This window comes from Palaemon carinicauda, chromosome 44 (genome assembly GCF_036898095.1).
Source record: "Palaemon carinicauda isolate YSFRI2023 chromosome 44, ASM3689809v2, whole genome shotgun sequence".
Classification (NCBI taxonomy): domain Eukaryota; kingdom Metazoa; phylum Arthropoda; class Malacostraca; order Decapoda; family Palaemonidae; genus Palaemon; species Palaemon carinicauda.
This window is the reverse complement of record NC_090768.1, coordinates 26,641,201-26,653,700: the sequence shown is the minus strand read 5'-3', so window position 1 is coordinate 26,653,700 and position 12,500 is coordinate 26,641,201. Positions and strand designations below refer to the sequence as shown.

Here is a 12,500-nt window from a genome sequence, read left to right as displayed (position 1 = left end):
CGAAAGATATTTTCTCCCTCGTAATTTGCACACCTTAAAGGCTCTCTGGCTTCAACCCTCTGCGTTCTGTTATTAGCGATCGAGATATACAGCCTCGTATGTTCTGAAACTTCGTCTTCCGTGGACACTGGCGTTATGTATGCAAAATAAAGTCAAGAGAAGTTTTCTCTCTTGGCCATAACGAACTATGGTCAACGACTTCGGTTTTCCCGAATTAATCATAAAATGTAAGAGAGTTTTTATTCATCATTTTATCCATACCGTCATTGATGTTATCAATTTAAATAAATCCAGAGCTGAAAAAATTAAAAATCTAAGGAACTAATTTAAAATTCCATCTGTAGAAAAGATTATGTACAAAAATGTCTCTCATTGCACATTTCAACCATAACATTTCAATCTGTAAAGAATCTTAAAAAAAAAAAAAACTTTTTCAAAAATTTCCAACATGTGTTCGAAGTATTTTTCTATTCCTCTTAGAAAGTCGGTAAATTTTGAATAAAACTGCTGGTCAACAAAGTGGTCGTCTCATTAAAAATCAAACTACATTTTTGTGAGCAGTAATTTTTTAGGAAGATGACGACGTAATAGCACTGCAGCCTCATTGAATGCTTTAAAAAAATATAAGGACTTTTCATGTTGACTGAACCTATCGACAGCATTATTGGTGATATGGAAACAACTAGGTTTTCATAAGATACTTTTCCCTCCCTCTTGTCTGTGATCACGTAACTGAAAATTCTGTTCTGATTTTTAATCAGTTTTGTTTTGAAACCAGGTAAAAAAATTATAATTGAAAATATCAGATTTTTTCATTCCTACAAAGTAAGAGGGAATTGCTCTTTCAGATACACACTTTACCTAGGTTTTTTGGATCCTTTTTTTTTTCTTTTTTTTTCAATAAGCGACACAACATTATTTTGTAACCGGAGGTGAAATTCCCCGTAAGCAATTTTCACCAGATGACTGGAATATTCTTTTATCTCTTTAGTCTAAACTTACTCTCCTCTTGCACCTCACGGCAGTTTATTTTTCATTTAATAGAAATAGCCCCAAGCCATTTAAGTCCGTCTTGCTTCCTCTAGCTCTATCTTTCATAACCTCCTCGTCAATACGTTTTTAAATTACAAATGGAAGGCACTTACTATCTCACGCGTTGCGTTATTTGATATACCTTCATTTATATCGAATGAAAAAATAAATACTGGATAAAAACAAGATTTCAAGAAACAAAATGAATTTGACGAATACAAAAAGACATTAATATTTTTCTTTTCTATTAAAGCAGTGACTTATGCTTTGACGATTTATCAAACACTTTCCAATGATTCTTAGAAGAAATATTTCTTTCAAATCATCACAGTTATCATGTCTTCCTAAGAAAGAACTATAGTGAGGACATTCTAAGAAATTCCCAAGTATCATTGATGAACTTCTTAATAAGTCATCCGCTAGTACAGTATTATCAAGATTTAAAGTCCATGAATACAGACAAGGAACCTACTAAAAGGCAACAGAAAGCCCTCACAGAACAAAGTTACAATTATGAAAAAATAACAGGAAAAGGAAAGAAAAATAAAAATCAACATAACATATTATATAAATAATATTACAATTGCGTGGTACGTTAAACAAATTTGTAACCCTCATCCAATATCCCATCATCGGCACCAATAAAAGAACGTTCCACAGTTTCGGATTGGGTAGTGTGACAACTTTAGCATTCCGAAAGAATGCGGAGTCTCAGACTGTAAAAGGAACTTGCGAACAGTGAAAAAATATGAAAATTTACACTTTGAGTCACAGGGACACTGTAGTTGGTTCATCAGTAAGATAGGATTTCAACTGCATGTTTCGCAAACTACGAATTTAGAAAAGCAAGACCGTCGTTGTAGGTCAAATCTTTCCTGTTAAGTATACATAATAGCTGCAAATATACGTGGCTAAGAGACTATAAATCTATAATGTTTACGAAACGGGTAATTGATAAACTCTTTTGTCACAGTAAAGAACAAAGCAAATATAGGTAGGCCTGTAATAGTTGCAATTAGAGTTTGATCGTCTTTTTGCACAATTTTACTATTCGTCGTAAAAAAATAAACTTATTTTAGGTGAGGTGGTCTAAATATCTATGAAAATTGAACGGAAAACATAATTTGATTTTCTGCACCAAATGTCCATTCTCTCTCCCTCCCTCTCTCTCTCTCTCTCTCTCTCTCTCTCTCTCTCTCTCTCTCTCTCTCTCTCTCTCTCTCTCTCTCTCTCTCTCAAAATTTAAGGTCAGTCTAAGACTGTTAATCTCCGTTGCCTTATGAAGCACTACTCTTTCATTTTGAAGTTGGGTCACCTTTTCCAATTACTATTTATATAACTAGTGTAACCGAGCCGTCAAAAATAACTACCAAATATTTAGATAGATATGCACGCGCACACACTCGACCCTTCCCAACCGCCCCCTTTCCTAACTATAACCTCGCAGCTTCAGCAATTTGTGGAAGATTGTGGCTTTAGAGGGTGCATTACCCTTTCTCATAAGGGTATGACTACTCCCTCTACAAGGGACAGGGATAAACCGAGTAGCCTTAGGTTTGGCAATGTCGCTCAGCGTGACAATATATATATATATATATATATACATATATATATATATATATATATATATATATATATATATATATATATATATATACATATATATATATATATATATATATATATATATATATATATTGTATATATAGCCATAAAGACACGTAGCTCTTTATTATATAAAGGAGATCATGCTGAAAACATTGCAATAGTACCAATGGGGTACGAGTTAAGGTCAACGTCACTGAGCAGGTATCAACTTAGCCAATCACGTCAACCAAGTAAAGATTAGGCTAGTAAGACCTAAAAAAAAAAAAAAAAAAAAAAACAATGACCCCAAAGACCTACACCAGACACAGGCTACATAGACGCCTAGGACGGCATTCGTAAAAGAAGTGAATATATCTTTTTCGATTTGAATATACGTTAACAAGCAAGAATACGAGGCCTCTGCTTGAATAGCAAATGCTAAGAGCAAGGCACACCGTGGTAAATGACTAACGAGATTTAGAGGCAATGTAAATATCATTATGATAATGATGCTTTAAGGATGGTTATTGACATATGCTAAATAATAGCCTGTGCTAAGCATTAACGTGCGTCAACAGAAATGAAAAGCAGAATGTTAAACTCATAACCACACGTGCGCCGTGCACACGCGCACACACACACACACATATATATATATATATATATATATATATATAGGTATAAATATACACACACACAAACATATATATATATATATATATATATATATATATATATGTTTGTGTGTGTGTGTGTTTATGTGTGTGTAAAAAGACAGAAAGAACAGCCGTGTACCTAAAAATCTTCAAGGAATACAATAAGGAAATGGGTAGTAATTCACTTTGCTACTTGTTACTGATAAACTTTCTACTTTCTTGTGTCAGTGGATAAGAACTCGCCTACGCCAGCAGTTAGTTTCCCTGGCAGGGTCACTCGTCCAGAGAGACTGAATCTCTTCGTTGTCGATTTCGTACGAGCTTGTCATTATAATTATTCTTATTCTAATAATTCTAATTCTTTTTCAAAACATTCACAATTATGTATATTTTACATAAACAAAGAACGTGCGATCATATTTTTTTCTTACATGCTCTTCCCTTCTAGAATTTTGTGGTGCCAACAGAATACTACCTTCTGATTTTCAATTTGTGTGTCCAGGGATGAAGATGCTTTTTGTTGGAATCCCCCTGACGCTGGTACCCTTTTACAGCTGTGGCTGGGTAGGTTCTGAGGTGAAAGGGATCTGCAGCTCCATTTAAGATAGGCCAATCAGAACCTGTTAGTTACAGCACCCAAAGAAAACATATTCCCGAGTCCAATTAAAGAAAGGCCCTACGCATGAGCATGGGAATGATAAGCGAGTACCAGTACCCAGTGGTTTAGTGCTTAACGAAAGCTTTTCTGGGACGTCTTTCTATCCTGGTCTGTAAATCCCATTCATTTTAATCGCTTGCTGTAGGACAAGAAGCCTGAATATCCCAGCGGCATTGATGTATGTGTCACTGTTTAATCTAACAGTGATTCATCGTCACCAATTTATTTGTGGGTTCTTGTAGTGCCCAACCACAGTAGTGGCCTCTCAAATAAACAGCTCAAACTCAAGGTCCCGGGCAGGGATCGATCTGCTGCCATGCAAATGCTAGGCGAACACGTTACCCCTATACTAGCCAGGAGGCTTTATTGGTCATATATTTCAAGCATATAAGTGAAGTGCTTATGCAGCTACAGTAGCATATGCTTGATGCTATTATGCATTACGAATTTCTAGGGAAATGGACCTAAGCGGTTTCCCATCCTGTGAAATGGATTTGTTTTATCTCGCTATGTAATGCGACTGTTTGTAAGTGTGCTATGCGTATGTGAATGTGTTTACCAATAAGTAGTGTCATGATTTGGACAAAGAATAAGGCCCGTGATAATAGTCTATGCGAAAAAGTTCCTCTTTTAATGGTTAAACTTGGACTATTTGGGTCGTATCTATAATTGGAACCTCTAACCACCTGATAACCGCAGTTGCTGCACTAACTCAATACTAAAGGGCTATTATCTGGCGAAAAGTGCGTATTACCAGAATTTGGGGAATTCCATTTGAATGTGTGATCTCGTAAGAAAACTTCTGGATGAATATGGGTTTCTTCCTAGATTCAACTTTGATTAAACGGCCTTTGACGCATCCCTACTTAGCCATGCTATAACCGCCGTAAAGTTTAACAGCTTTTCCAGACTCAATTCTAGGATATTCGCCCATAATGTTACAGTAGCCGTACTATACTTGAAAAAGAAAAAAAGCCGAAATAAAATATTTGATTTCATGCGGAAAGGTTAATCATGTTCTTCTAAAGACGCTTTAAAGTTACCCCTGTTTTACTAAGATCTCTGTTTTATCAATGGTACTTTCTTGTTTATCTTGTTTTACAAAGTTTACTCTCCTGTTACGTTTGTTCGACAAAGATCCTTTTCATGTTATACTACTTTATTCTCTTGTCTTACATGAGATACTTTATTTTCATCTTGTTTTCCCAGGAGCACCGGGATACCCTAGATTTACGAGTAGCATTACAATATTACCTTTTTTTTCCCCCCGAAGATTTCTTCATGATATTTTCCTTAGCCAAGACTAACTTTCTCGTTTTCTTTTTTCTTTTCTGCTCGGTTGGATACCCTTGCACAAATATTCCCTTTAACAAAATTCCTATACACTAATTCTTGTCGTATTAATTATCTAAAGTATTTGTGGGCATATTTTTTTTCGGCTTTATTTTGTCTACATTATAAAAGACTGATCTGATTGGTTTAATGTTTATTGTAGGCTTATAACTTCGTATCTTATTTGGCAACTACTGAATAAATTATGCTACAATTTTTCAGTGCCATTTTCAAACTATAAGGCATTGGTTCATAAAGACAGTAAAAGCTTGGTAAATACTTTAATGAGAATATAATGATTAAAATATAAAATTTTCTGGATAAATAATCATTAAAAGTAGCCCATTGTTAAATAGTAAATAAACCTAAGAATTACTTCTTTTTAGTAAATAGCCATTAAAAGAAAGAGAGTCTTGAGATTTTCCTCACTTCTACTTGAAGAATATGGTGGGAAACGTTAGCGGGAAAGAAAGAAAAAAAAATATCTTGTTTACAAATTCTTCCTTTCGAGTCTACGCAGATCGAGATTTTTGCAAGATTTCTGCAGCATACCAACAGGGCACAACACTGGTTGCCTGGAATCTTATGAATCACTTGGAGGATCGAATACTGCGAGTTGCATTCAATGTTTGACGTTGAATTTATTTCTATAATATATATATATATATATATATATATATATATATATATATTTACAATATATATATATATATTTACATATATATATATTTACATATATATATATATACATATATATATATATATATATATATATATATACATATATATATATATATATATATTTATATATTTATATATATATATTTATATATATAAATATTTATATATATATTTATATATTGATATATTTATATATTTATATATCTATCTATATATATATATATATATATATATATATATGTATATATATATATATATATATATATATATATATATATATAGTGTGTGTGTGTGTCGACACCAATATAAAAGCTACCGTAACATATAAGGGGAAAAAGTTGAACGAACGAGTAAACGGATATATAGTGAAGTTGTTAACTGAATCTCCAACTGTTTTAGCGAGTCCTGGTCAAAATTTGATCGCTTAAAAATTATTGAAATTTGCACCATGAACGATGCAAAAACAATCATATAACGGAAAATATTAAAAGGAAAAATGAATGGATACATAAAAAGAACGACTAAGCAAAATAAAAATACTTTTTTTAGAAGTTTCACATATAATTTTCAGCCTCTTAAAAGGTTTTAATTGAATTCCTTAAACTCTCCACTGATTTAAAAAAAAAATATCAAATAAATTGATAGTTAACCTCTGATTCAAAAAGGTCATCGTGGCTTGAGATGAAAATGGGTCAATTCATTCTGGCTGACACGAATATGAAAATTTATATTTTTACTAAATTCACAGCTTTTGTTTTCATATAGGTTAGCCTTGTTTCTCTTTCGTTAATACGATACAGAAAATTGTTATAAATTAATAAAATAATAAGGAAATATTTCAACGACCCACAATTCTTCTTCACCTAAGGGGTTCAGTGGCTACTCTCCTCTTGGTAAGGTTAGTAAAGAGACTCTTTAGCTATGGTAAGCAGTTATTCTAAGAGAATGACACTCCAAAATCAAACCATTGTTCTCTAGTCTTGGGTAGTGCCATAGCCTCTGTACCATGGCCTTTCACTGTCTTTGGGATAGAGTTCTCTTGGTTGAGGGTACACTCGGGCACACTATTGTATCTAATTTCTCTTCCTCTTGTTTTGTTAAAGTTTTTATAGTTTACATGGAAAATATTTATTGTAATGTTGTAACTGTTCTAAAAAAAATTTATTTTTCCTTGTTTCATTTCCTCACTGGGATATTTTTCCTGTTGGAGCCCCTGGGCTTATAGCATCCTACTTTTCCAACTACAGTTGTAGCTTAGCAAGTAATAATAATAATGATAATAATAATAATAATAATAATAATAATAATAATAACAATGATAAAGATAATCAAATAAAAATAATAATAATAATAATAATAATAATGGTATAATCAGCATTAATAATAATAATAATCTTGAAATCATTAAATATAATAATAATAGAATATATGGTTGAAATATCCCAGCTCAAAAAGAGGAAACTGAATTGGAGTCCCAAGACTATTATATCTTTATGGCTGGGTCGCTGCCCACAAATTCCATCAAAATATGGCGATCAGAAGCAAAGGGGAAAAGAGGAAATAGATTGCTGTGAAAAAAAACAGGAATTGGATATCGAAAATAAATAAGAGAGAGAGAGAGAGAGAGAGAGAGAGAGAGAAATTTGGATAAAAAACGCGAGCGCACACACACACACATATATATATATATATACATATATATATATATATATATATATGTGTATGTATATATACATATGTATGTATGTATGTATATATATGTATATATACATGTGTATACATATACATATATATACATATATATACATATATATATATATATATATGTGTGTATATATGCTACACACAATACACATACACACATACATATCTATATATACATATATATATACACATACATACATATATACACACATATATAATATATATATATATATACACACATATGATAACATATAACCTTTTCTGAAAAAGATTTTTTTTCTATATTTTCAAATATCAAACCACAAACAATTTACTCCCATACAATTCACTATATGGGTAATTTACACTAAAAGGGGACGTGTCTGTATTAATCGTATGTACAATTAATTAATTTCATTTCTTTAGTTTCTCTTTTTTTACTGCATCACTCTGCCATTCTCTGCATATTGTAGCTATTCGCACTAGCAGGAATGGTTACATTCCTGTTGCTTGTTTTCAATTTGAGTGAACGTACAACTATAAGAAATAAGAAAAGAAAATTATATTTAGAAAAAAATTAAACTAAAATATCATCCACTTTTGTCGTATGGAGTAATCTTAATGTATCACGATATTTCTGAAAAATCTTAATCAACATAGCAATTGGGTTAACGAAATTAACATAAGGTGAAATATATACAACTCCCGCTCTGGGGAAACATCCTTTACTAATATTATTATAATTATCTTTCCATCAGTAATTTGGTGAATAAAACGTTTCGAAATAAACCTTGAAGACGTATGATGAAATGAGATTTACCTTTAATCCCATTGCTTGTAATGCACTTGCAACGAGAAATTCTAGCGTTGAGCAACTCTGCGGGACAAACATCAAGATTAGGAGGGTAATGGGAGAGGAGCAATTAGATGGGGAGTATTTGTGGAGAATTGCGGTGAAGCGGGCTTGTTAATGGTCCTGATCTTTCGGGTGCGAAGAGAACCATCTTCGTGTGTTGTGACAATCCCCTTCATTTGCATTCTAATTTGCCGGCGTCTTTGCCAAAATGCTTCGCCCCTTGATCTAGCAAGAATTAACGTTCGCTTTTCATAATTACCTTCGTGTAACAGTAAACAGATCATATCTCTAATTAGCAACCGGTTATTAGGCAGTTCCTCTCTTGTTTGTATAGCAATTTATTAATGTAAAATCAAGCTACTTGTGGCTTGTGCGTCTGATATTGCAAATCTACTCTCATCTTTATTTACTAATCAATTACTGTACAATGGATCTCGTACTCAGTAATGCGTTTGCGTAAAAGAGAACTCATGCATACTTAGCAACCCATTAAAGCAAAACACAATCCCAATTCATTTAGTTAACTGTGAAAGTAAAACGTTTCGTTTTTATATATATATATATATAAAAAAAACAGTCATAATAAAAATGATTTCTTATATTTTGTACAAGATATAGTATTCTGCATATGCAAAACTGACCTTATGTTAATTTGGCAATCTGTTAAAACTGATATATCTCACACCAATATAAATGATGTATAACATTATGAAATATTTCCGTTCAATTTAGTGATCTGTGAATGAATAATATATTCCATAAAACTGTTTCTTGACTCTTTGAAGCAATATGAAAATTTATAAGACATTGTTAGGGAAGGAAACGGTAATGAAGTGAATTACACAAAGAACAACAAGGTAGCCCTTGAGGGGCGAAAATAACAGAGATTGCCTTTCTAAATGTTATTACAAAGGCTCCATTTATATTCATGAGGTGATTTCCATGAAAATGGAAAAGTTGTCAAGAATTCACTTAAATGGCATCATTGGAGTTATATTTCCATCCTGTCCAAACAGGTCACTACTGTTTTTCTCTTAAAATTCCATATTAAAATCACGTTCCTAGCTTTGTGAAAGAAAAACTAGGGAAATCTCTCTCTCTCTCTCTCTCTCTCTCTCTCTCTCTCCGTGTTCTTTTAGAGAGACACATGATGACTATAAACTTTACCCGGACATGAAGCGAATTCGGCTGGAGAAGCAAATAAATGGTTTCACATCTACGACTACAGTATTTTCCCCCAAGGAATAATGCGTTATAGGTGTCTTCATTAAAATGCAAATTTACCTAATAAAGAGAAGACAAATAAACAAGATCAGATGTAACCATACGCACAAACACACACACACACACACACACACATATATATATTATATATAGTCATCATCATCATCTCCTTCCACGCCATTCCAAAGGAGAGTGCTCTTGCAAAGACAGAAAGCTCGCGAAAATAATATATATATATATATATATATATATTATCTACTGTGTGCATGTACATATACAAACACACACACACACATATATATATATATATGTATATATATATATATATATGTGTGTGTGTGTGTGTGTTTATAATATGCTAACATATTCATATGAGAATATATTTGTATTTAAATATTTACATACACATAAACACATACATACACACACATATATACATACTATATATATATATATATATACATATATATATATATGTATATATATATATATATATATATGTATGTATATGTGTGTGTGTATTTTGCACATTTAGACGAGTTTTTCATATTCAAATAAGCCATATATTATACTGTACTCATCTTAATATCTGGATTCTCTCTATACCCAAGGTGGAATCAACTTGAAGAGAAGAGCTTATGGTCAGCCGGGGAATCGAACCCAAGTCCATCTAGCAAGATGGTATGTCACTGTTGTCTCAGTTTCTCGGACCAGGGTTCAATTCCTCATCCGACTATAAGCTATTATCTTGAGTTGATTCCCCCTTGGGTCTCTGATCCCGAGGTATAGAGAAAATCCAGATATTGGGAGTATAATATATGGCTTACTCGAATATATATATATATATATATATACATATATATATATATATATATATAGGTCTCTGATCCCGAGGTATAGAGGAAATTCAGATATTAGGAGTATAATATATGGCTTACTCGAATATATATATATATACATATATATATATATATATATAGATATATATATATATATATATATAAATATATGTATATATATATATATATATACATATATACAATCTACCTACATATTTCAATTGATATTTGATAAATAGATACTATAAGACGTAAATTTTAGAACTGTGTATCCATAATTTACTCATATATGTATCAGAAAACATGACACTTGTGTTTGTATGTATATATATATATATATAGATAGATAGATAGATAGATAGATATATACAGTATATATATATATGTATATATATATATATATATATATTGATATATACAGTATATATATATATATATATATACATATATATATATATACATATATATATATGTATATATAAACCTATATATATATACATATATTTACATATATTCAAAAAATGACAACAAATAGAGGGCCTAACAAATACCGTTATAATTGGTCGGATAATTGACAGAAACATCGGTACCTTTAACTTACCTGTTGAATAGACCTGAGTACAATCACCGGTGTATCTCTTGACCAGATCTAATTGGGGCAGTTCTATACTACGCTCGACTTCGACAGGTACCTCGGGGTCCCACATGAACACTAGGTCGTCGGTGGTGTGTGATACTGCAAAGATAATGAGGGATCACTTATTAAAATAACTCGAAAAACGAAAAATATAACTCGTTAGTCGTCAACTCTTGCTAAATATAACTTGCATTTATTTACATACATACATAATGCAAATCTTAATAACTCATGGACAAATTCTATCTTTTTGACAGGTTTAACTTTAGCTTGCGATAAAGCACATAAATGAAACAGTTTATGTGCTTGAACTTTATTTATTATATTCCTAAAAAGGAATTCCCCTGGGAAGACATCAGGCGCTGCATCCAGATTCCTCAAAGTACTATTAATTTCAAAGGTTTTAATTGTGAAGTTGAGCTCATGAAAATGCGAGAGGAAAAGTTTCGATGACATTCCATTTTCAAGATCATAAACCCCCTAGAAAGAGAGAGAGAGAGAGAGAGAGAGAGAGAGAGAGAGAGAGAGAGAGAAATTGTTTACTTTTCTACCTTTTATAATTACAAAAGTAACCTACATCATTTACACTTACTCGTTTGCCTAAGTGTAAATAGTGCATATTATTCTGTTCATAGATCACCATACTTATAAGCCTCTTTACTTGCATGTAAATTCCTTCTTTCTTTCTATACATTATATTTTTTTTTAAATGGAAATCTTAGTTTAATTTCCATTATCTATCTACCGATAAAAATTATTCTTTAACCTTCGGAACTTTCAAGACATGAATTTTGCAACAGTACCGTTCACTGTCTTCCTTTTGGGGAAAATCTCCGGATTGACATTCTTTCCAAATAATGGAGAAATGTGAAGGGTTTCCTATCCATAATTTATGCAATGATCATTACAAGCCTAGCTGCAGCCCCAATGGGAAATAGGAAACTAGTAGGTAGATAATAAGTTTTAATCTGTATTTCTGTATACTGGAGAAACCAATACAACAGCCACTCACACTGTATAAAACCGGAGTAAATTCTGGTAGGACAGGAAGAGAGCTATGACTCTCGGGTCTAGTGAACAAGTGACCAGAGAAGGCTTAGGAAACTAAAAATGAAGTGGTAGAGAACCGAGGGAAACATATTAGGTTTTGAGTACCCATGAGGAAGGTCGTACCAGCTTCTTACAATACTGATGTTTATATTTCTTTGCTGTTGAATAAAAAAAGTAACTTAGTAGTCACAATGAGCATCATTGTTTAGCATAAGTGTTAAATGGCATATATACACAATACATACACACATGATATATATATATA

General features: G+C 32.1%; 1 protein-coding gene across 1 annotated transcript in view; it reads right to left on the bottom strand.

The window, feature by feature from the left end:
* LOC137634242 (glycine receptor subunit alpha-4-like) overlaps positions 1 to 12,500 on the bottom strand; it is a 323,608-nt gene that overhangs the window by 164,910 nt on the left and 146,198 nt on the right. The window contains exon 5 of the mRNA XM_068366518.1: positions 11,150 to 11,284. Coding sequence (XP_068222619.1) covers positions 11,150 to 11,284 — 135 coding nt within the window. The remainder of the gene's footprint in view (positions 1 to 11,149; positions 11,285 to 12,500) is intronic.